Below are 26,829 nucleotides of genomic sequence, written 5' to 3' on the forward strand. Positions count from 1 at the left end.
AAAACTATTAACTTTTCGCCAAGAGGTGGCAGCTTGATACTGTAAGGTGTAAGCCATTGGTTCCAAAGGAGATTTTATTTGGGTCGCCAGCATAGCCTAGTGACAATTTGTGTTGTGTAATAGGCCTAGCATATAGGGCCTACCTTATGCTTAGTTTGTTAACAGTCACGGTTTTGTCATAACTCCCTCTATGCATTTTTGCATTTAGAATAGCTCTAAAACCGGGGAGCGAACACGTCACAGGGGGGGGGGGGGGGGGGGGGGTTGCCAGTACGTGGATATCTCAATCGCAAAATTAAACAATATTTCTATCGGGCGCCTACCATGGACTAGGCTGGGTGAAAATCAAAAGATTGCGTCAAAAGATTGAGCTTAACCTTGGACCTCATGGTTGCAAAATGCAAGGGAACATGAATCAGCATATTATTTGCACAAACAATAATGGACAGTAGCTCTTCAACTTTGCCCGTTAAAATGTGTATGAACAGTCTCGCAACGCATTTCATGAAGGCCCTTTTGGACATGTCAGTTATTTGCACCACTGGGTAAAACGGCATTTTGTTTTAGACTACTGGTATTTAATTTGTGCATTGACAATAAAGCTGAATATCATTTGAACTAGATGACTAAACTTATGCATACATGTAGAAGAAGAAACATTCACAAAAATCCATGACATGACCTCTCTTCTTGATAGCTGTTGAAAACTGCATGGAACTGACAGGGATTGTTTTGTTTAATAATACATAAATAAATACATTATGCTGCTACCTTCTGCTTTTCCCAAATACAATGTAGCCTACAGGTGTACCTTTCATCAGTCCAGTTGCAATGGATGGACTGTGATGAACTGCCCTACTTGTGATTGTTTAGAGATTTTAAAGGTTTTATAACAATGTTACAGATTTTTTGGCCCAGAAACAAATCTATTCACCTTTGCAGCGCCAGTAGGCTACTTTGTGTGCGGAATGTGTGCAAACACACATTCCAAACAAGCATACACACAAAAGTTTCAAGAGTGGGGGATGGAGTAGAAGATGGAGACAAATTCATTAATATGATTTATTTTCGCGGAATGGATGTGCAGGACTGAGCGGCGGTCATATTTTGTACCGCTACGCGGTACATCTAGTTTTATGACATATGGCAAAAATGCAGTGCTCTTCTATGACTTAGAAGCTTGGCTTTTCTGAACTGACAAACACTGTCGAATCAACAAATGCATCACTTGTCCACAATGTTTCCCTCTAACTGCATGGTTCCATAAACAGCGCTTAGAAGGTGCTTTGCCTTAACTTCCACCTCCCTGACAGACAGGCAGACTCTATCCACTATATACACCTCTACAAGGAACTGAGGACTGATGCAAACATCTACATTATTGAGTGTGTTGTTAGTGTGAAAGTGAACATCTCTCTCTCTCTCTCCCTTTGTGTGTGTGTGTCTGTGTGTGCGTGTGTGTGTATGTGTGTGTGTGTTTGTGCGTGTGTGTGTGTGTGTGTGTGTGCTTGTGGTATGGAGCCAGTGAGATGATGGGCGGCTTGGAGCAGCCTCACACTTGGGACTCCCAGCAGTGGAGCTCCCTCCAGCTAATGTGCTCCTTGTATTACCAGCCCTGTCAGCTCTCATTTCCCTGCGATGGAACATTTATTGCGTTAACCTCTGCCCTTCCTCCTCACCAACTGCCTGTCATATCCCCCTCTGCGACTCTGGGGGCTGTGCCCGTCTCCACCAGCTTCTGACTGCACAGGAAGGAGCAGTAAATATCCCGTGGCTACACGCTATGATGTCCACGCGCTCAAAACCTTTGGGTTTGTTTCGTCCTCTTTGTTACAGACACCGAGGGGACAAAGTACCACTTTTCTTTATGCCACAGCTCTCGTCTTGTGTTAGAGGACTTGGTGAGCCATCCCGAGCTGAGCTGTTATTATTTCATGCCAGTTCTGTCTCGTTTGTGACACACACACACACACACACACACACACCTACAAGCCCAACCCCTCTGCCCACCCTCGAGTAAACAAACCCCCCACCCCGACAGCAGCCTCCCACCCCAATGCCCAAATCCCACCAGCTGCACCACCACCCTCCGCCCCCCACCTCAGCCTCCCCAGCGAGGTCACGCTGCAGTCGGCGGCAGCGTGTGTTCTGATTGAGAGGCTTATTAGGCCTGACAGTGGAGCAGGCCCTGCTGACAGGCCGGCCCGCCGCCCTGACAAGGCCCAGTGCGCCGCTACGGCCAGGAGCTACTGTATAGGCTGGCCTACATAATTGAGGGTTGTGTCTTTGGTGCTGTCGGTCTGTAATTGCCTGGCCCACTCTGCGTGCCCCCACCGCGTCAGAAAGGTAACCAACTGAGCAGGGGGGGGAGGGGCGTGGAGCAGTTAGATACAGCAAGATCAATCATACGGCTGTCTCTGTTGCCTTATGGGGTTTTCATGTGTCTGCTTGGAGAAGGGGTCTGAGGTGTGTGTGTGCTTTTATTTTTTTACCTAATGTTGCAACAAAACTAAGCTTACTTGAACTTCATACAAATACTTGATACAGCAAAATTGTTGGAACCTCTTGTTGCTATTTGAACAATTTTAGGGTGTTGATATATACTGTCTTTCTAAATATATGAGATCTGTACACTTTTTTTGTTTGAAGAGGGAGCATTAAGCAATTGAAGATCAATTCAAGAATTAATTTTATGAATCAAATAGGCTATACCTCATCTGTCTATCAAGCTAGCTGATTTATCTAGTTTAGATTATAAATTCCCTGCAAGCGTTTCCTCACTTTAAACAGCAAAACTTTACTGGTCGCATCTACTTCAATAACAAATATTTAATTTGTTCTTGTTTCCCTGGTAACCATTATATTGCTAATAGCCTGCTCTAAATATATCTTTAAGTTTAAGACCAATATTATCTCAAATATAAAAAAGGTAGGACATTTTAGTTTAATGCTATTTCCATAAGCAGTCACTTAAAGGTGTAAATCTGTATTTAGCTTAAAGGCGTGCATATTCTTCTGGCCACTGCATTAAACCCCCACGTCCCCCCGCAGTCACAGGATCCCTCAGGCTTGCACTCAGGCTTGCACTCAGCTTTTTCACACGCTGACAAGAATAAATTGATGCACTGCAGCTTCTCCAGCAAATGTCAAAGCTATTTTCCAAATATGATGAGTGTGGCAAGTTTAAACCAACAGCCCTCTATAGTCATGATAAAGGAGTCTCTGCTGGGTTTGCAGAGGCCATGATAAAGGAGTCTCTACTGGGTTAGCAGAGGCCAGGTCAGGGCATAAAAAGAGCTCCTTAGTTTTCACTACGTGTGTGGAGCTTTCATGGCACCTGAGTGCATGATATACTATTTTTGAATACAATATGAGATGGCTCTGCTCTAATGCACATACCTCTCAGATGGTTGCTAAGATATTCCACTGATCAGGGCTTATATTAGAGCAACAGGAATGTCTACCACCGAACAATACTAATGATGTAATGTTCAAATAAATTATCTACTTTATGTGTATGGGTTTCATATGCATCTTTATAACACATACCAGTCTGTCTTTAAATGCTGAATCATACATTTGTCCACCAATGCATTCTGGAGTTCTGGGTAAAAATGATATGATGACATAAACAGGCATGTGTAGGTATTGCATGAGAGGATATGGTTTAATACAAAGCGATGCATACATATGATCCTGATAAATCAATTCCAGGACTTCCTGAGTAAATATAATTTTAGAAAAACAAACCCAAGCCTCTCACTTAAAAATCCACTTTATACCCACTCTCACATATTGAATATTTTCTTAAAGCCTTTTGAATGTAGCCTGCTTTAGTGCAACTTCATAAAATTAATATAATATGATTTAATAAAAATGAAAAAAAAAAAAAATAATAATAATAATAACCGAAGGCGTTAATGTGGCAAAGCCCCTCTATGCCTCCAGTGCACGGATGAGGAAGTGTGTGCGTGATGGCAGGTTCTGCTGGCGGGTCAGCTAGCTGGAGTGGTCCTCTTCAGCCATGGTTCACCAACAAATTCTGTGAATGAGAGAACCATACACCAAATTTGGTCATGATCCAATGTGAGACTCAGCTATAGCATTCGTTACACATTCAGCATGAATATTTGAACTTCAGGTAAGACACAATGATGTTCTGAATTGCAAAGATAGACGATGAGGCTGTAGAGGGTGTGCTTTTTCCCTGTGTGGGTGCAGCCAGGGCAGTCTGCTTCAGAGCTCAGATTTTAATCAACCAAATCAGGTTCATGAGGCTGCAATTTCTAACGAGTTCTGAATTTCAAGAGTGAACACAGAAGGTTTTCTTCTACCCCAATTCAGATCAGTGGGGGGATAAAAGTGTGAAATGCCTTGTATATTGTATGAATGAGTGAAGAAAAACACCAATATGGGGAGCCAAAAACAGAACAGAATATCAGAACTATTTTTTCTTTTTTAAGTATATTTTTGGGGCTTTTTATGCCTTTAATCGACAGGACAGTGGAGAGTGACAGGAAGCGAGTGGGAGAGAGAGTCAGGGTGGGATCCAGAAAGGACCACTGGGCGGGAATCGAACCCAGGTCGCCGGCCATACGGTGCAGGTGCCCCAACCAGTCACGCCACGGCCGGGGCCAGAACCTCTCCATCCAAATGTAATCACCTTTTGAACACACTCATTGTCTCTCATGTCACTGGCAGCTCCGCATGTGACGTTGCTTATGATATGACAATAACACAAGTGTTGTAAGGCATACGATACGATACAACTTTATTTGTCAGTTTGTGCTGAAATTCTTTTTGCATCCCTGGACAGCTCATTTAAGTATGCAAAGTCATCAGAAAAAGCTTGTCTGATTTTGCCTAATTTTGATTACAGGTAATGTACAATGCAGACTGGGTCGACAGTGCTTGAGTGTTTACATTCTGGTATGACCATGTCATTCCAAATTTACATCCATACATTTTTGTTCAGAACCGGCAGATATGCACATCAGACACTGACTGACGGATCTGTTGACTGGTGCAATAAGACGTGCAGACATTTTTTTCTCATACTATCAGATGCCTCACTGCGTAGGTCACAAAAGGGAAGAAATGTGAAACTGCAGACAGTAGATTGACGTCTCAGAGCCCCCAGTTCGTGAGGAGTAATGACATGGCATAGCAGAAGATCTATGCGTCCAATAATGCTCTCCTTGTGTTGGTGTTCGAAGAAAATGTTAAAAAATAATCAAATAATCAAAATCATTTTGAATTTCATTCCATTTCTTTGGTGAGCTTCTTTGGGAGAGCTTTTTTGCCTTAGGGTATGACTCTTTCTTAAATGTGTTTGAGGTGGGAGTGGGGATTTTAATTCGACAGAACATCTTCAACACTGAACATACAATCAGCATTCAACATACAATTTTAGCATTCAACATACAATTTTAGCATTCAACATACAACACAAAACATCTGTTGCTCATTTTTCCCAGCATGGATCTAAAAGAGTGTTTTTTTAGTCAAGGCTGAAAGGTTTCATAATTTCTAATTTCAAAAGTAGCTAATTTCTAGCAAACACACACACCTACACAAACAAAAAACAGCTGCAACAATCATCCCAATCATGCATAATAGCAAGCCAGATTATTGTTAACCATGGCTTCTGATCTAGCTTCATGACCAATAACAAATCCCAGCTAAGGATGTGATGCAGGTCTATTCAAATGTTGAGATGGCACAGGTGTTTGCAAAAAGTGTGTGCAGGATTAAAAAAAAAAAAACAGAAGCTAAGCTCCTGAGCACAACGGTGCGTGTCATGGTGACATGCTCAGCCCCTGAAAGGTTAAGGGACGAGGGAATGGGCCGTGCATGTCACAGCCTCTCTGACCTTTCTGCCGCTGGGCTAATGCTCACGGGAGCCCGAGCTCGCTCCTGTTCCACCTCCCACCCACTCACGGAGGAGCGGACGAGAGGGGCGGGCCCGCTGTTCCCACTACCATCAGGGGCCTGCAAAGGTCACACTCCTTAATTTCAGTCATTGTGTGGGCGGAAGTTAACACCCCAAACTCCTCTGCATGTCAGCGCTGGGGACGGAGAGGAGGAGGCAGAGGAACACAGAGAGGAGATGCCAGCTGCACTAGCCACTCCAAGCTCCTGCCAGATTAGAACATCACTAGAGCTGGACTAGAGCTAAACAACGGAACATTCCTCATGTTCTAGAGCTGCTAGAATTTAAGCTATTCATTCTTTTAAAAAATGGGGTCTGGTGTAATTGCAGGGTACGGAGTACGAAGGTACTACCCATAATTACGGCTAAGACACTGTGCTTTCTTGTTGTTGCTGTTGCTGAGTTCTCTCTTCTTCAGCAAGCTCTGTCAGACAGAAGATATTGACATGAAACCTTGAGGCAGCAGCACAAGGTTAGATTGGACACATTTTCTCCCTCTCGCTCGCTTGCTCATGCACACACACACACGCAAACACACACACACACGCAAACACACACACACACATGCGAACACGCACAAACACACACACACACGCTCAGTTTCATGACAGAACCGGAGTACAGTAAAAATCAATAGAGCTCTTGTCGCAACTGGGACCATAACCGATCCACTTGGCCTACAGCATGAAGGACAAGGCTATGATGGAGAGATGACCACCTTAAGCTGGTGTGTGTGTGTGTGTGCGTGCGTCTGTGTGTGTCTCTGTGTGTGTGTCTGTCTCTGTGTGTGTGTGTGTGTCTGTGTGTGTGTGGTTTTAGGCGTAACTTTATTCACAAGTGATTCTGCAAGTGCACATCAGCTTTAGCAATGGACTGTTTTTGTTTGACATGGTTCATCAAAGCAAAGGTGCAATGTGAGTGTAGAATGATCACTACAGTGCAGAACAGAGCTAAAATTGGACTCTGAAGTGTTGATTGTTAATCCATGGTGTTTTTCCCCAACCCGAGAGGAACTGCATACTGATTACATTTCTTCCTGTCATCTCACCTCATTTCAGAATGACTCCTTAAGCATCCATTTTTAAATAAATGAAAAATCAACAAAGAAATACAGACACTCACACTTGCACTCACACACTCAAGTCCTGAAAGACCTACTAAAGAAAAATAATTGGACTAGGGGTTCAAAAAGACTGCAACTTGAGCTCTGATAAATTAATAAAAGCCCTTTGAGAAAGATTTCAACTCAAATCTGTTTTATCTTTAATAATCTAAGTCCCTTTCAGATACCAAATTCAACCACAAAGAAATACTGATCACTATGCAGATGAAGGCTCTGACACACAAGATACACAACACATTCCAATACGCGCACACACACACACACACACACACACACACACACAACGGGTTCATGACTTAAATCGAGCCATCTCTTCAAACACAAACAAATTCTACAACTACTTTCCTTAGAAATATCTTCTACAATCGGAGTTGAACCCTAACCCTCTCCACTCCGGCCAAACAAAGGCTCAGTCTGAGCACTGGAGTGGTCTCAGTGGTTTCACCCAGCACCAGCTCCAGCAGCAGCTCCAGCAGCAGCTCCAGGTCTATCTGCCTTGTGCATTGTAGCCCTCCCTTTCCATCAGCCCAGGCTCTCGCTCCCTGAATTGGAAATCCATCTTATCTGATGACTGGCAGGCAATCAGGATTCCAAAAGCTAGTGCTTTCCTCGTGTGCCGCTGGAGAGAGGAGGATGGGGGGAGTAAAGGAGGGAGTGTGTGTGTGTGTGTGTGTGTGTGTGTGTGGGGGGGGGGGGGTGGATGTCCTCATGTGATGTGATGAGGACGGAGAGCTCTTGGTTTTTCTTTTTCTTTCTTTTTGTTTTTTAATGCCAGGATCTTTGTCCTCCCGTGAAGCTGTTTCCAGCAGCACACCAGCCTGTTGATGGATGAACCAGCGCCTGGCATGGAATCTTTCAAACCAATATTCCGCTGAATTCTCCAATAATGGACCAGGCAGAACACTTCGATTTTTCTTGCCATTATTACCTTTGATGATAACAGCCATGAATTTGTTTGCTCAGAGGCTGCACATTAAAGTAGCCTCGCCTTTATAGTGGCACTTGGAGAAGATGAATAGATAGATAGATAAATAAATAAATAAATAAAAGCCTGGCCAAATAAAACAGATATCTGCTTGGGGTCATTTTTCATTGTTGCCTCCAAAGAGTGTGGACCTGAGCTCTGGGTAAGGGCCTGGCAGATTGGGCTGTGCTGCCCTGTGCTAAATGCCAGTCAGTGGGACCGTGGCAATGTTATTTTTGGGAAACAAAGCAGGTCTTGAAAAAACATCACATATATTTGTTATTTTTTTTCTTTCTTTCTTCCATCACTGCTGGGGGACAGAGTAAGCTTTTCAACGAGAGGAATGGACAGAAAGGTCTCCTGCTCCGTCTCACCCATTGTCCTGGTTGCATTTCATAACAAATGGCTGTTTGCGTGGGCCCTGTCATTATCTTGGCTATCGCAGAGAGAGCGCGTGGTGGCAGGACTGCTGAAGCGCACCGCGGGGCTCCGCTTGGCCATTGTTCAGAGTGGCGAGCTGTCCTGTTTGAGTTCCTTTGTCTCATGATGGCCCAGCCGAACAGCACTCAACAGACCTGGCTAGATGTAGCGTTTGATAGCACCCCAGGAACCAGGACAATGGGGAAGGGAAGAATGGTCAGTAGACATTTCTGAGGGAAAAGACAGCCAAATAGCAAAAAAAAATCCCAGTTGCATTGGGGTGTGCGTTACTTGTGTTCTTACTCAGGTGTGCTGCTATGTAGGCTCTGAGTGCTAGCGAGCACTCTCACTGATTTGAATAGGAGTGTTGAGTGCAGCCATAACACAATGCCAGTGACAGACAGAACAATGGTGTCCACATGTAGCCTATCAATTCACACATCAATATACATTTGAAAATGTCTATCAATATTGCCTTGTGTTCTTAAATACACTACCTGACCAAGATTACAGAACAAATATCATAAATACAATGTATGTCAAGAACAGACACAGGTGCAAAATTCAACAAATGTCATAAAAAAAGACATTCACGACCACATACTGTAGCAAATTTATGTCACAAGTGTGTGACACTCTGAGCGAGTCCGTATCTCATCGGATGTGAGTAATGATGAAAAATAAAATCAGGACTTTTTCTCATAATCTTCTAGTTTTTCAAAGGTATTTTGTGATTCTTCATATAATTTTGAAAAATATTGGCCCTTCTAGCCACATGAAAATACTAGGTTGAAATTTGAAAAAGAAAAGCGTCCCATCGTTGAAATCATGCAAATAACTATAAGTATTTTTTTTGTAATAGGTGACACATTTTATATGCTGTCATTCTATGCTTCCATTTCTTACCATTACTATCAGATTACTTCCACTGTAGATTTACTCCAAGTTAATTCCATCCAATTCCACCAAGTTTGTCAATACATCAGGAATGAAGAAGAGACAAAGCAAGAGTGGCTCTGGGGACTTCCTTTTAAAAAGACATTTAGCTTCTCTTTAGCGCTTTATCTTTCTTGTCACCTCAGAAATAGCTTGAAAATGGACACATGTCTTAGCTGGGCACAGGCTAACACTGAAAACCGTAATCCCTTGGGAATATCCCTCTAGTATGCTTGCCATGGTTGTGGTTGATGGATCTATCAGAGCGAGGGTCCAGGTCTGCTCAGACTGTAACGAGGGGCTTAGCAGGCTGTGGGCTGACGAGGCTAAGCCAAATTCTCTGGTGGGAGAGGAGGGGATAGGAGGTGGGAAGCTGTAGAAAGCCAGCAAAAACAGGGAAACTAACAAAGAAGCAGAAGTTAAAGAAGAGGGACTACTGTTTGTCTCCAAAATGATTCACAATAGCAATATTATCTACTCTACACACATATATCTACACTAAATTTAAACAACAACAAAAATAAATTAAACCCATATCTAAATTAGTCTATTGTCCCATTTTGGGCAAATTAATTACATCATAAATACGCGGTGTGGTGAGGTGGAGAGTCTGTGCACCTGAACAGAGTAGTTGGGAGAGTCATCAAGAGGCAAACAGAATGAGTTTAGCGCTCCTCTTGTTCTTCATTGGACCTCATTTCACACATAATTCGCTTCACTAGTGCAGACCGAGGTAGGAAACAAAACCAGGACTAATAAAGCCATCTTTGTTCTGTTCATGAACATCAACAAGTCCAGCTAATTACGGTTTTAACAAGTGCAAAGAGAAGAGGGTAAGGTCAGTTTAATGTTCTTGTATGCTATTTTGAAATAAGCAGATTTTGGCTCCATGCATTTATACAAAGGAAGAAATCTTGCTGTGCTTTGGAGGTACTATAGGTTTGTCCAAACGATGCCTTCTTGTAATTTCAACTCTTAATTTAAACTCTCCCCAAGCAGAAAAAAATTATCAATGAGCTTGTCAAAAAAAACCCCACAGACTAAGTCCAGTACAAGTTCACAAACTAACAAACAAGAGTAAAATAGACTTTCATCCACTTGCTAGCCCTAACTGCCAAAGTCCTTTTCAATGTAGTCTTCATAGTGGGAGAAGACTCTCTAACAACAATCATGGCAAAAAAAATGACAATTGAACAATCACTGTGCTTTCAAACCACATCCAAGTCTGGTGGTAAGAGTTGTTTTGAGTTCTGCTGGCAACATGTCTTGTTAAGCTTATTCCTATTTCAGCCTCTTACAGCACCATTATTTGGACAAACAAAGCCCAGAGAAAGGAAGCATAATCGCCTCTCACTCTGATTGGTCTGGACCCGTATGGGCAAAGAAGCAGATCAATGATCTTGTGTGAAGAAAGCTGGTTTTGACAACAGGCAACAAAACTATGGAATGAAATCAATACTGATGATAATAATAGTAGCATGCTGGGCATTGACGGACAGCTGAGGTGCAGCATGTGTGAATTGTTGCTTTTAAAAGCAGAACAATAGAGAGGGTGAAATGTGAGAAGGACGAGGAGGGAGAGGAAAACGGGATGGAGTATCATGGCAGGAAAGAGTGTAAATAAGAATGACAGACGGAGAAAAGCCAGAAGCTCTGAGCTCTGAATAAACTGATTAAAAGAGAGGGGTCTAGTAGTCCAGTGTTCCAGAACCGCAAACCACTAACTTCAGGGTTCCCATACGTGTTTACCTCCTACAAAGAGAATAATTACATTATTCTGACACATATAAATATATTTTACATCAGTGGTCTCCAACACGGTGCCCGCGGGCACCAGGTAGCCCGCGGGACGGCTATGAGGCGCCCCCAGCGCACCTTCTAAAAATAGCCAACAGGTCGCCTGCAGATCGATCACGCTCTAAAAACACGCTCCATTGTGAAGTTTTCAATAGATATTTAAGTCTAGACCAGAACCATTTTAAGAATGTATGTAGCCATACATCTGTAACATTAAATTGATATTGGTGATACCTTACAAATTGTAGCTGCGTTAAATTTTAGCCTTTGGCTCCAAATCCGTTTCCCATTCAATCTTTAAACAACAACGGAAGCGGAGCGCATACACGCTGCTCGCACGCATAGACAGTAAAGGGGGGGGAAAACTTGCTTGTCTGGTGTAGCCAATGGACACTCAGCTCACTTAGCTCACAGGCCTTTTCTCCTCCGTAGGCTACTGCTGTATAATAGCACTGAAATTTTTGTGGGATGCATGACTGAGCAGGACCGTGCATTACCTTTTTTGTCAGATCATGGAGAGATTTCAGGTGTGCAATAACTTTAAAAGGAGTTTTCATATGTTAGGGTGGTGTGGGCCATTACTATTGAAATGTTAAAACCGAATTGTCCACTGAAATCAGAACTTAAACAACCCCTGAATTCATAATGGTGGGTGGGTATAATGGGTACAAATTGTAACCCAAATGATTAATTGCACAAAAAGATTGTTTGTTTTTTTTGTGTTAAAAAAAAAAATAGATTAGATTCCCCATGCAAACTTTGAAATGAACAAACTGAACAAAAATGTTGGTAGGGTTGCATATTGATATTAAAGTATTGAAGAATCAGATGAAAATACAGTTGCTTAATATATACTTATAGGCCTACACAATATTGATAATTTAAAAGTAAAAATAACATAGGCCTATTATTTATGAGGACTACCCTCGCAAAAAAGGGGTGAGGGTCTGTTTGTTTCTGTTGAGTAGCCCTCCATATGATTTTGGTCTTCAGGTAGCCCTCATTCCCAAAAAGGTTGGAGACCCCTGTTTTACATTATTACCTATAATTAGTACAAATACAACATATTCTAAAGTGAATACACAAAGGGACATAATTTGAAGGATTTGGGATCTTTCAACCTAGGCCCATTTTGATGTTTTTAGATCCAAATTTTTAGTAGCGACAAAAACTATTAAATTCAGGCCAGTGTTACGTTAGGGTCAAGCAGTATTGATATGTTTGCAGTACTGATATAGCAGCGTACAATGTTATAACTGTCATGAAATCCCATGGGGCAAGTATGCATGTCAAGCTAAACCACTCGTTAATGTTACAATGTAAATGTTATCCCTACATCCCTACAGAGATACATACCGGTATGTATCTGTACACCTCAATAAAACACTGTCTAGGTTTCAGTTTCACTTTCTGTTTCTATAGAACTTTTAATGATGGGCATAGTAAAACTAGTCCCCCTCCAATGAGTGCTTTTTAAGCTTAACATGTCGTGTTATTGTTGTGTTATCATGAACAGAATAAGACAATAGTCATGTTTCCCTCAACCTATTTTTATTTGCACGTTGAAGTATCATCATTTAAAAAAGATTTGATGGTCAGCAAAACAGCAAAATAAAAAATAAAACCTTTCCCTAATTAGCAAAAAAAGTATATTAATTTTGCTAAATTTCTTCAGCTATGAGGTTACCACAGAGGGGCAAACTATACATGGGGATACATTTCTTTCCTTCATTATTCTTGTCATTGTACTTTCTTCTTTACATTCTTACTATGATGAAAGTACAATCTGATTGTGATTCATTGGGCTATTGGGCACTGTGGTAATACACGGGTGCGGTTAATACATGCTTTTTATTTTCATTTGCATAAAACACTGTCCAGCTGTTTACAAATACAGTAGCTCTCTTGAGATGTTCTTTGTATGTTTTCCTAAATTACAACCAGGCCAATTGATTGTAATTCCTCCACTGATGCCTCCATATTGATTGTAGTTCCTCCACTGATGCCTCCATACTGGCCAATTGATTGTAGTTCCTTTACTGATGCCAATTGATTGTAGTTCCTCCACTGATGCCAATTGATTGTAGTTCCTCCACTGTACCAATTGATTGTAGTTCCTCCACTGATGCCTCCATATTGATTGTAGTTCCTCCACTGATGCCTCCATATTGCTTGGGCATGTGGTCTCCATGTTGCTTGGGCATGTTGTCAAGGAGATAGGTATTTTGTTTCTGGTTTATTACCTCTATCCCACTTATTCTACTAAAATCATGATATGGTAGGGGTATAGGGGCACCACCATCTTTTGATGAAACAGGTGAAATTTATTTGCTCAAGCCAGTTGATGGAAACAAGACAGTTTTGCAGACTTCCAAAAATGCATGACATTATTAGCTGTTTGATAGCATTCTTACCTTATGTCACTGAACTGAGCTGATTTATGTCACTGAACTAAGCTGAGGCTGCGTAAAAAAACAAACGATACCCATTTGAAAACTGATTGAAATTGAATCAAATCAAAGTCAGATTGGCTGAACCAAAATGTAACTGAATATACAGTTAATTATCAATTGGGCAATTGCCCACAAGCATGGGTTGAGGTACTCTTTTAAGAAAACTCCTCCTCTATTTACTGTAACTCAGGCAACATCTAACATTGATAACAGTCTGAACAGGCAGTAGGTAGAGTAAGATGGTGCACTTCAGGCTACCTACCCAATCTGTCCAAAGTTTCTGTGAGACAACATGCTTAAGGTCCAGCCTCGTGTGCAGCTGTCACATGAGACTTCACTCAAGCTCCCAAGCTACAGGATTTGTATTAAAATTAAGCAGACTTATTCAACTCTGCGTTCCTGGCTCAGTGGTCTGTGAAGTGGCAGTGGTGGGTGATTAGAAAGTTCACTTTCCTCCTTATTTCTCCCATGTGTCCCTCTACTTTTTCCATTCAACACAGTGCCCGAAACAGAATTAAATTAGTTTGATGTATATTTCCTCTCAAGACATTGTACATTGTGTCTCCATGGTCATCCATTAGTGAGCGAGCTGAACACTTCTGCAATCACAAAGTTCTCTGTTCAAAAATGAATCTCTCACAATGTGTATATTTAATGCGACACAGTTTGCAATAATAACCGCTATATTTCATGGTTTGTCATTTCTGTACAATTCTACACTGCAGCATTCCTTGTGTTTGCTCCGTCTCTAGCCCTCCGCTCTGCTCTCTGGACCCCACACACCCCACACTTCCCTCGTCTCTGGACCCTACACACCCCACACTTCCCTCGTCTCTGGACCCTACACACCCCACACTTCCCTTGTCTCTGGACCCTACACACCCCACACTTCCCTCGTCTCTGGACCCCACACACCCCACACTTCCCTTGTCTCTGGACCCTACACACCCCACACTTCCCTCGTCTCCCTCCAGTTTCTCTGGACCCCCCACACCCCACACTTCCCTTGTCTCCCTCCAGTTCCTCTGGACCCTACACACCCCACACTTCCCTCGTCTCCCTCCAGTTCCTCTGGACCCCCCACACCCCACACTTCCCTCGTCTCCCTCCAGTTCCTCTGGACCCTACACACCCCACACTTCCCTCGTCTCCCTCCAGTTCCTCTGGACCCCCCACACCCCACACTTCCCTTGTCTCCCTCCAGTTCCTCTGGACCCCACACACTTCACACTTCCCTTGTCTCTGGACCCCACACACAACACTTCCCTTGTCTCTGGACCCCACACACCCCACACTTCCCTTGTCTCCCTCCAGTTCCTCTGGACCCCACACACCCCACACTTCCCTTGTCTTCCTCCAGTTACCCTGGACCCCACACACCCCACACTTCCCTCGTCTCCCTCCAGTTCCTCTGGACCCCACACTTCCCTCGTCTCCCTCCAGTTCCTCTGGACCCTACACACCCCACACTTCCCTCGTCTCCCTCCAGTTCCTGCTGCTGGAGAAGCCCAGCGAGTCACAGCCTCATTAGAGGCCCAGCCACAGCCCCTCACCAGTGGAGCGGATCGAACCTAATGCACTCAGTAATTTGACAAAGGGAGTCTTGACAGACAGCACTGCCAGCATTTAATACAGGAGCAGGAGAAGGCTGAGAGGGTGCCTGTGACAGGTGTGTGTGTGTGTGTGTGTGTGTGTGTGTGTGTGTGTGTGTGTGTATGTGTTGACAGATCTGACAAGTAGACATCACAATAAAACAAAGCTCTCAAATGAAAATAACACATCCCAGTCACCATCCAAGGAAGGCAAGACAAGTTTTAACATTCATTTAAATTCATTCAGAGATGAACAGCAAACATGGTACATGGGCTGAAATGTCTGATGGGATCAATTAAAAAATGGTATCATGAAATATACGGTGTGGAACCATGATCCCAAGATCCAATGAGGAATGCAGTGAGTACTGTGCAGGAATCATCAGTGTGAACACTGATGAAGTGAAGTGTATGTTGTGGAGAAAGTTCATACTTTAGGGCCTATTGCTAGAGCCAGGGGGGGAAGACAGCTAGAAGTTTCTTTTGAGGCCCCAAAAATATTCTTGGGGCTTCTTCAGAGAACAGCCCTGCATTGCACTCCAACATCAATTGAGAGTCAGACACGCTACCCTAGGCACTCTCCAATCTCTGTCTCTCCCTCCCTCATTCTCTCTCTCAAACACACACACATATACACAGAGAGAGAGAGAGAGAGAGAGAGAGAGAGAGAGAGAGAGATGGAGAGAGAGAGTCCCTTGCACTGTTTCTTCATGCTAAATGTAAGGCAGCTCAAAACATCTATCACCATCAAAGTCAAACTCCCTTCTCCCACTACAAACGACTGGAGATTTTCTTCATGGTCAATCTCGAGTCATTACGGCAGACAGCAGTGAGGTGAGATGGGGCGCCTCCTGAGCCAGATCGGACATGCCAGCATTAACAGCCACTCTATCTCTCCCTGGCTTCCCTAAATACACCCCATGCTGTGGATGGTTTCCCTGCGAGTGAGATACTGAGTATGTCAGTGTGAGATGATCTAATCATGATGAGTTTCTAATATTTTACCATTTTAGACATCTATGAACAGCCAAGTTCTAGCTCAGCTACAGTATTTCTTCAAACGGAGCCCTAATGCAAATACTTCACTGGACAATGAATTCTATCAACCACACATGGTACTGCACTAATCCACAGTATCCAATCACCATCTCAGAGAAATCTAGCTTCATAATTCCTTAAAATAACATCTGCAATGAAGTTGTCATATTCTGGGTCCAAATTTACTTAGCTCTATCACCAAACGACTATGGTCCTCTTGAATCTATGTGTCAGTGTATAGAACAAATCAACACCTGGATGTCTCAAAATTTTCTTCAGCTGAACAAAGAAAAAACTGAAGTAATTATATTTGATAAAAATGAGGAAAGACTTAGGGTTGCCACTCTCCTTGACACAAAAGGGTTGAAGGCAAAGGATACTGTTAAAAATCTTGGTGTATTAATTGACAGTGATCTAAATTTCAACAGCCACATGAAAGCGATAACTAAACCAGCCTTTTACCACCTCAAAAATATTGCCAAACTCAGAGGGCTGATGTCAAAACATTACTTAGAAAAACTCATTCATGCATTTATCTCCAGCAGGGTTGATTACTGCAATGGACTGTTCACAGGCCTTCCTAAAAAGACTATTAAACAGCTTCAGGTGATACAAAATGCAGCAGCTAGGACTCTAACAAAAACTAAAAGAACTGACCGCATTACTCCAATTCTTAAGTCCTTGCACTGGCTTCCAGTAAGTCACAGAATTGACTTTAAAGCACTATTGCTTGTTTATAAATCAGTAAATGGAGCAGGACCTAAATACTTGTCAGACATGCTTCAGCAGTACACACCTTCTCGTCCTCTCAGGTCCCAGGTGAAAAACCTGCTAGTAAAACCTACAGTTAGAACTAAACATGGTGAAGCAGCTTTTAGCTGCTATGCGGCTCAGCTGTGGAACCAACTTTCGGATGACATTAAAAAAGCCCCAACTGTAGCCAGTTTTAAATCTAGACTTGATGCTTTCTGCTAACTGTGCCGAGTTACAAATTCTGAATCTGCCTTGATAATTATTCTACTTTGTCTTTTATTACTTTTTTTTACTACTTTTGCCTTTGTTTTTGCTTACTAATTATTCTTTATTTTTAAATGATTTTACCTTGTGTTTTATGTTTTCTTTTTATTATGATCTTTACCTTTTAACTATTCTTTGACTATATTGCCCTTCTATGCTTTTATTTGTTATTATTGTTTGGTTTTGTTTATGTAAAGCACATTGAATGACCTCTGTGTATGAAATGTGCTATATAAATAAACTTGACTTGACTTGACTTGACTTGACTATATTAAAACATTACAAGAAAATGCTTGGCATTAAACTATCATTCAGGTATGAAAAATATTGTCCTTGCATACAATAATCTGAAAAATATGATCAGAATACAACTGTCACACAAACCCACACGTTCACAGGGGAGGGAATAAATAGGCTCTAAGATCTGATAAAACACTATGCCTCTGCTTATGGTCCAAACTTCCCACATGGTGTCCTTGGATCTCTATGAAGAGCAATGCTCTCTGGTACTGAGCGATTAGCTGAACAAATTCCATTGATTTTCTGTTTACTGCTTTAGCCTTTGTGTTTTTCAAAAGGCAAGAAATAACCAGCAGTCGTGACTCACTACAGCTTTTCATAATGGACAGAAGGACACCAGGTACAATTGGTGAGATGAACACAATTGAAGACAGAGAGAGCTGGAGAGAGAAAAAGTAACACAAAAAATGTGGGTGATGGCAAAGACGACAACCTTTCATCTTGCCAGGATTTAGAAGACATAAACAAATCTTTTTTCAGTAACAAAACCCAGGCACTTTAGTGGAAGTTGTTGTGCGGTCACCATGGTGAGACTGTGGCTCTGATAACTGTAACAAACATCTCACTCTGCTCTCTCCCTGGCATCAAATACTGACTTTTTATTTCTTGGTGCCATCAAGCCACTTAACAAGCCACAATAGAACTCCACGATACCCAGCAGAGTGGAGTTTCCTCTGCCGAGTTATAACTCTATTGTTATAGTTACCATGACACATGAACCCTAATCCTAACCCTAACTCTAACTTGTTATGACAAAAACCGAATGTCACTTAATAACAGAAGCGTTATGTCAAACGTTTATGACTTATTTATGACACGTTCATGACAGTGTCATGTCACTCTTATGTCGATACTGTCAAGTAAAGTGTAACCAACTTTACCATATCTACTTTATAGGCGTTCCGTTATACAGAATTAATAGCCACCCCAATCAAAAAAGAGTATTTCTTCTCTCTGGGTGAAAGTGTGTTAGTAATCAAGAAAACTGTGAGCAAGACTTTTAAAAGTTGTATTCAACCTTTTTTTTTTTCTACGGTATCCTGTTAAAGCAAGCATGGTGAAAAGCTGCCAGAGGAACATCATCAATAAGTTTTCCCTGTGTGTTACTGCTGTGCTGGACACCCTAGAATCACGTTGCAGGGCCGCAGTTGGTTGCCATAGCACTGATCAGTGTTGGCCTGTGAGCGCAGTTGCGAAACGCAGAGTGCCCTTGAGCTCAAGATTACGCGCGAAGGCCGAGTGATTGGGAAGGCTCGGTCATGCTGCAGTCCAGCAGCCCTTCAGCCCAGAGGCACCATGCAGATGTTTGCAGCCCAGAGGCACCATGCAGATGTTTGCAGCCCAGAGGCACCATGCAGATGTTTGCACGCCCAGATTCTCTCAAGTATTTGGTGCGATTTCATATGGAATATTGAACAGACGCCGACTCTGACTCGTGACCACTGCACGGTTGAACCACTTTGAATCGTGTTAGGAGCATGCCTATATGCAGTTCATTCATTTGGATCACGGATTAACAAGCTTATGTGGATTTGGGCAGTTTATAAGTTCATTCTGTTAAATGGCAAACTAATAGAAACTAATTTTACTTGACTGTTGAAAGTATAGACTAGGTCTTTCCCTAAACCAACCCTCTGTTGTTGACTCCAAGTTGCAACTGGAAATCACATATATCACATAAGTAAATATCATCAATACAACTAGATGTGTGTTTGTAATCCAGTCTAGGCTTCAGATCACTTTGGGATGATAACCATACAGATTTCATATGGACTTACAAATTCTGGTCATTTTGGCCTCAAGACAATGAGGTGAAAGGTGCCTGCCGTACCTTCTTAGCTGCGTCAATACACTGCATGTACTCCTTGGCCAGGTCCGAGCAGCGGAGAGTCTGGTCCCGGTTCTCCCGGTAGCAGTGCAGGATCTGGGCTTGGAGGCTGGTGCACACAGCCTCTGTGTTACGAGGCCTGGGGACAGCAAAATGGGACATTTTGTCATTTTTTTTAATCATTATTTCAATTTCACTAGTATTGAGAAGATTTATAGAAATCTCAGGAAGAAAACATGCACCTGAAGAGTCCTTTGATGGATGTGAGCCTGACACTTGCCACTCTGTTCTTCTCACCCAACCACACTGACTCAATAGTCACTATCAGATTTGAACACTCTGATCATGGTTGGCAGAAGGCTGTTTATATCGTAATACATGCATACATTTATTTGATACAACATAGAGATAAGTAACAGTTTGCATGAATTGCTTTTCTCCATTCCTGATGTTACTGGTATGAGCACCCAGTGTGATGCTTTTTAAAAACTAGCTGATCTCAGCATTAGCTGATCACACCGTTACAGTATATTCCATTATTTACTCTAGGATAGAAAGAAACAGTATTCTACAGTAACCCAGAAAATGAATACTTCCTCTCCTTCTTTTTCCCTATCCCTCTCTCCTCGTTCCCCCTCTATCCCACCCATTCCCCCGCCCTTCCTCACCCTGTGGCCTGCGGATGCAGCTTTAGTAGAATGAATGAATGCAGGGAGACAGGTTAAACTGGATTACCGGCCAAGAGGATATTCATTAATATTGCTGGTGACAAGTGAGGCAGCGACTAACACAACTATGATAAATAACTCGGTGCTACAGGAGTAATGGGTGGAGGGGCTGGGCTGGGGTGGGGTGTGGAAACCCTGGCGACCTCTCCTCATGTCAGCAGGGGAGTGGATCGCGGTATGGCTGCTTCACACAGCAGCCAAGAGACCAGGAGGAGCCCTTCAGTGCTTCAGTCACTCTGTAGATCTGTGCTGAGTGATATGCCTTACTGTAGTTTACCTTCAGCTGCAATCAGAGGGTCCATAAAGTTGACTATTTTTGCTGTATCTTAAAACACCTCTGCTCAAATATTTTAGTTTTGCTGTTTGACGACACAAATACTTAATGGTCCTTATGAAAACATGTTTCTGACAAATAACTATAGTTTCCAATAAATGCATTTGATTTAGGTATGGTAGGTAGGCATGATTTATATTAAAGTGCCATTGACCTGTGAAAATAACGGAATACACTGGGCTCTCTAAACTGAGCCCACAACGCTCAAGAGAGATTGGTTTAAGTGTCTAATCAAACAAATCTCTCGGGTGAAGCAGGAATAATTGAATGCTGCGATTAAATTAAGCATTGTATCATGGTTAGAGATATAATTGAACCTTGCACACCTATCACTGTCAGCGCGCAGGTTGCCAGGGCAGCTTCACTTGCACAGTGCTATGGCAAATGACGTTCCATTGATTAAGTGAGGAGATGCAAGTGCTGCTTCCTCCCGCCCCTCCCCTCCCCCGCGTGCAAAATGAGCGCTTGTCCTCAGAGGATCGCTTGACACTGTGTTTAATTGAAAGACGAATTAAAGCGCTGCTCCAACTTTGATTTTTTCGTTCACAGGATGGCCCCCGCCATTTCAATTAAAACGTCGCCACCTCACTCCGTAGCAGCGCACGCCAAATGATAGGCTGGAGCCCCTTCTCTCTTCTGGAGAGCAATGCCTTATCAGTGCCAACAATACGACAGGAGAGGAGGAGAGCGAGAGAGGAAATAAGCCTCCATCAACACCCCATCTCCATGTATTGGAGGGGTGACGCATATCAGATCCCTCTGTTTTATCCGACACCGAAGCCGTTTTTTGGGGGTTTAATTACCCCTGAGGGAGCAAGAGACTACAGTGGCCACGTTCCTTTCTTGCTCTGGCAGATAAGAAACTCTCCTTTAATTTAAAATAAACTGCCTTCATCAGGGGAAGGAAAAGGCTTCTGATAGTGCAAGAGGTTTATTAAAAGAGCCTGAAGCAGAAAATTGGCTTGCCTGAGCCAAAGCTGAACTAAATTGAACCAAATTGAAGGTGAGGTCTTTAATAAAAATATTAGCTGAGCTGCTTACACACTGCTTTGAGGAGGAGAGGCCCTGCACATGTGAGCGGTGATTTCTCTCCCTGGTATACATTGATGAGCAAATAACATAACAGTTTAAGATTAAGTGCTAATTACCACAGTTCCCTCATTAATTCTAATCCCCGCAACTGAACACTACACTACTGAACAAAATTCCACTTCTGAAATCTCAGCAGGCTCAAATAAGCAATGTAAAACAAGAAACTGTAATTGAATAAAAAACTACAAACACCATAATTTGATTGCCTGCCATTCTTGAAATGTTACAAGAGAGTGTAAGCAATAGTGATGACACAACCCTGAGAAACAAACTCCTGTTGAATCTTGAGAGTCTGTGCAGTTGGTAATAAGAAAGAGAGATGCTGTGATTACCACAGGGTCGTGTTGTACAGCCAGCGCGCCCACACATCTCAGATAGGTGCAACCCTATCAAGATCTGTTGAAATCCCTGCCTGAGCAGACTGCACAAGGGAAATAAATAAATAATCAAAGGGAGGGAAATGGTAGGGGGAAAAAAACCCTCTGATGTGTAGTGCAAGCCATGGGGCTTTATCAGTTCGACGAGTTCACTTGACAGGTTCCCTGAAACGGAGGGTCTAAAATTAACTAGATTAGAGGCGCATTTTCCTTGACCTCGGCCGAGCACTGCGCCGGGCTGGCAGACGCGAGTTTCCCCTGCCTTATCTGCCTCGGCTGCTTCTGAAGGCCTGCGGTCTGACAGCTTTTCAATTGACTGAGCACGGGGTTTCAGCTGCCCCTCCCCCTCCCCCCATCTTACCTGCAGCCTCCTCTCTCCCCACGATGGGGGAACCACTTAGACCTGTCAGCCCTGGAGGAGCTGGGTATGGAGGAGCGCACAGGAGTTGCGCTCAGAGGGAGGAAACTGACAATGGTGGTAATTAATGCAGGTCCAGACTTGGCTTGTTAGACCTAGGGTTAAGAGTTCCCCCGTCTGCCTGCGTGTATCCGTCTCTGACCCTGAAACGAAACGCTTCCTTTTGTCTCATGCCTCGCACCATCAAGACTACCTTGTTTACCTAGTCCAGCTACATGGAGACAGGTGTAGTAGAGATGTTGTCTGCCCCATTGAGTGAGGAGGAGAAAACAAGGAGGATAAGAGGCATGTTTGGCTGGGTCTGTTGTTATGGTCCCACAAAACGGAGGATCTGTCACTGTGCTCCTTCTCACATAGCAGCAATTAAAACTTCTGTCAAGAGGTATCTTCTTCTTAAACTTATTGAAGGCCGAAGACTTATTGAGGTCTTCAACTTGTCCTGTAGTTACTTGACTGTCCTAATTTCTCCTGGCGTTAAAATGGTGTAAGGTACATCATTCATTATGGGCAACACAGTTCAATTTTTGCACATGTATACAGAATTTCAGCTAGAGACCGCTTTTGTCGTCTAATCAAGGATTTTTCCAATTTAAATGACAGGCACGTCCTGATTTATTATTAGGGCTCCAAGCAGTAAAGCTGCTGGATGCCTATTTTTTGTTTTGATTCTTCATTTTCTGCAAAAAAACAAAAAAAAAACATAAAATGCACAGACACCAAACCACAGTCCCAAATCAATGCATGATCTCACAAAACTGAAGCTTTCCCTATCAGTCGACCTCATATCGGCATGTTTACATTTTTTGCTCATCTCTTGGGAGCATTTTGAAAAATTAGCCAATTCCGAAAAACTCATGAAATGAAACTAATTTATCTCCTCCAAGGCCATTCATCCAAATCTTCAGACCACGTAGACATAAATCAACTTTTTGGGGGCTTTTTGATTTGTTGCTCTGTTTTAATACAATTTCAGTTATGATTCTATTGCTTTTATCTTTTTGTGAAATGGCCCAATCTAGATATTAGGGCTGCAAGATTTGGGGAATATATCTAATTGCGATTTTTTTGACAGATATTGCAATTGATTTGATTTGTGAATTGTGATATAATTTTTGAAACGCAAGCCTCAGTTCAATATTAAGTTGGTCTGCATGCAGTCCTGCTAAGTGAGGGTCACTGTCTGTCATACAAGGAGGATGACATGAATATATAAATCACAGTTGGGACAGAGTTGCGAGCAGCACGATTGATATCAACCTTCGCAATTAGCTAATTGCATTAGTTGAAATTGTGATTTCAATTTAAAAATCTCTAAATTGTGTGCACACCCACATTTCGTGAAATTCTGTCCATAGGAATGTCCATAGCACTATAGCTGCCAGATCTCAAGACCTGCTTGATGTAAAAATGTCCATTGCACTTATACCTGATCTCATTTGATCACATATTAGCTGTCAATATATGCCATTGTAAATTATATATCCTAATGCAACTTTTAATAGGTTCTTTCATAATAACACATAGAAGCTATGTGCCAAATATAACATAAATTAATTGGTATAGATTACCTACCATCTGTGCTGACAAAAATGTCGAATCACACCAAATTTCGCCCATAGGGATCGCTACATCTCTGATTCCTCCAGAGACTAAAATCTATTTCACTCATCATCGTTGTCAAAATAGCCTTTTGAAATTCTTGACTTTTCAAATCATTTCAAAATTGTGCATCAATCAAATTTGAAAGTGTTGCACATAATGTATGTATTTATGCAAAATGATTGCAGGACTTTGTGTTCTAAAGATAAAAATAAATCTAAAAATATTCTTTTCAGGAATGCACAGCTGTGAACAGTTGCAGGTAAGACTCAATCTCACAGTATTCATTACTCTTACTACATCACTCTTCAAAAAATTTTCAGCAGTCAATATATGACATTATAAATGACCAATGCTCATGAAACTTCATAGGTTCATTCATCTGACACAAATCGGTCAAAACGGAGCTATACAATTGGCACAATATCTACAGAACAACTAACAGTGTGAAATTTGTCCCAATTCAATTGGGAAAGTATGTCCCAATTCAACCTGTTGAACCTGGCAAATTGTTCAACCTTTCCTCACTAGGGGTTGCTTCATCTCTATTTAGATCTGGATAATCACCTCTTGCAGTTATAGTTTTTTACTGTTTTTACTAGTTTACAGAATTCAGCCATTTTGAGATACCCCTATGTGATTTTCTTCTGTCCAGACAGGGCACTGCTTCTCTATAATGAGGTACCAATGCTCTGAAGAAAAAAAATACAAAAAAGTAGAGATGCCTTGACGAAAGGTCTAATTGGCTGCTATTTTTTGCTGAATTTCACCAGGTTGGGAAGCCATGCTGACCAGACAACATTTCATCTTCTTTGTTTCCCCTTTTCTTTTCCAGGCACCCAACTCTGATGCATAACATCAAATCCTGACCTATCTCAGACAGTTTGACAGAGAAGTAGCAATGTCAATCTACAGCTCAGGCGACATTTCATGTCACCTTCAGCTATAATAGGGTTCAGGGCAGCACCAGGGGGTGTAGCTGCATGTCCTCATTAGATACAGCCCTCCAGACAAGGCTACATTGTGCTGCATAATTCCTGTCATCAAGAAAAACAGCATCCCAGTGACATTGATTTGAAAGGACAGAGTCTTTACGGAAGGAAAATCCTCATTGTTATGACAGTTTGGGAATAGTATGCACACACTCCCTCATATACATGTTTTTTTACCGTAGGTGCAGACAGGGTATCCCCATGTATTAACTACCTCTTTGCAGTACATACACTGTTTTGCAGATGACTAACAAAATCACACTTTTGTTCGTTTTTTGCACGTCTATTTTCGTTCTGAGCTAGGCCTTCAATGCTGTTATGTTCTAAACAAAGCTGTGAGCAAATTATTTGTTTACATTGTAGTGCTTGCATAATGGGGATGAAATGACATTATGACATATGGTATACTACTGTGACAAACTGATAAAGACTAAGGGACTCTTTCTCTTTTAAGACTGAATGTACTCATTAATCCAGTTAGCCTCACCTTTAAAAAAAAAAGCTATTTTGTTTCTCATTCTAACTAAAACCCCAAAAGAAACAGCTGTGTCTTTAGCAATAGTATATTTCACATTAACATTTTCTCTTGGGGAAATGGATGCAAGACTTTGGCACCTGATGCTAGAGGCAGTGGAGAGCTTAAAGTGAGTCAGATGCACAAACACCGAGGGGGGAATGTTGAGGCAGGCTGAGCTGCGATTCAGCCAGAGAGGTAGCAACTGGGCAAACGGAGAGATTAGCGCTGGGCCTCGCCATGGTCCACGAGTCTGGGTCTCTCGCAGGCATGGCAACACAGGCAAGATGAGCTGCGTCTCTATCCGCACCCCTCCAAGTCAAGGATTAAAAAGCAAGGGATTAAAACATCAGGTACGAGAAGAGAGCAAGGGGGGGGGGGGGAAGTGCAGGCGAGGGCTGTGGTGCGACACGCAGGGAATACAAATATCAGCTGCTGGTGTGCGGTGCGCCTGCAGGCTCTACAACTGCTGTTCCTGTCCCACAAGAGTGCAGCCAGTTGTAACCCACGTTTTACTGACTCAAGTTTCCAACAGGAGGGTAAAGCCGTTTGATGAGAGAACTGAAAGAATTTTAAAGTATACTAGCTGGAGTCATATTGAGTCATACAAGGTACTGAACAGTGAATACATTTTCTCCACTTATAGTATAGGCTAAAGCAGATCAAACATCTTTGTCCTGAGCCTTTCTGATTTCAGAGTTTGGGGTTATAAATCCCACCCACTATGACCACTATGCCCCTAATACCCATGTGCTGCCCCTGTTAGTCCCTGCTGAACTTTTGCTATCCTCTTCAGCAGTTAGCCGTTCCTTCATTCCATTTAATTGTGCTGCAAAATATCCAGAGAGTAACAGAAGCACCAAGCATAATTTGAACAGAAGTGAAAAGACTCTGTCTCATTCTGTCTCACTTATGTCCATGATTAGGAATCTGCCAGTCCACACATGCCAGATTGTAGTCTATAGTTTGAGAAATGCAGGGCTAAGGTGTGTAAGGCACTAAAGGTCTAAAACCATTGACCTAAGTAGTTAACAGCCACCAAACTTCCGTTATAAAAACCATCAACAGCAGAATTGAAAAAATATAAAAGCTAGTTACCTTGCTGATGGTGAAATACCTTGCTACATCATGTCAAAAAATGCAATTCTGTGCGTTTGTGCAGAGTTTCTGACAAGAATAACAAAAATAAATAATGATGACCTGGGCAGCAATAATATAGGGAGCGACTGATGTGCTTCTCTCTTCCTCATCAGGATGGTATATAGTTGAAGCTATGAAAGATCACTCATAATGTCAACAGCAAAACCATAACAAATTATAGATATGCCTGAGTCAGATTTGTTAGTATCGACTAGCAGTTAGCAGTGCAGGACTG

The 26,829-nt window shown here is 42.3% G+C and overlaps 1 protein-coding gene across 2 annotated transcripts in view; it reads right to left on the bottom strand.

Moving 5' to 3' along the window:
- Positions 1 to 3,596: 3,596 nt before the first annotated feature.
- The window catches only part of LOC143114773 (MICOS complex subunit mic25a-like), a 59,776-nt gene continuing 36,543 nt past the window's right edge, over positions 3,597 to 26,829 (bottom strand). Inside the window, exons 8-9 of one of the 2 annotated variants that reach the window (XM_076276519.1) lie at positions 19,404 to 19,539; positions 3,597 to 4,042 (exon numbers count right to left, since the gene is read on the bottom strand). In XM_076276519.1, coding sequence (XP_076132634.1) covers positions 4,019 to 4,042; positions 19,404 to 19,539 — 160 coding nt within the window. In that variant the 3' untranslated portion in view covers positions 3,597 to 4,018. The remainder of the gene's footprint in view (positions 4,043 to 19,403; positions 19,540 to 26,829) is intronic. The other variant, XM_076276520.1, reaches the window with a different exon arrangement.

Source organism: Alosa pseudoharengus, unplaced genomic scaffold (assembly GCF_046254945.1).
Source record: "Alosa pseudoharengus isolate Yale_2024_CS ecotype anadromous, Long Island Sound unplaced genomic scaffold, YU_APseudo_1.1 YU_APseudo_1.1_scf_9, whole genome shotgun sequence".
NCBI lineage: Eukaryota > Metazoa > Chordata > Actinopteri > Clupeiformes > Clupeidae > Alosa > Alosa pseudoharengus.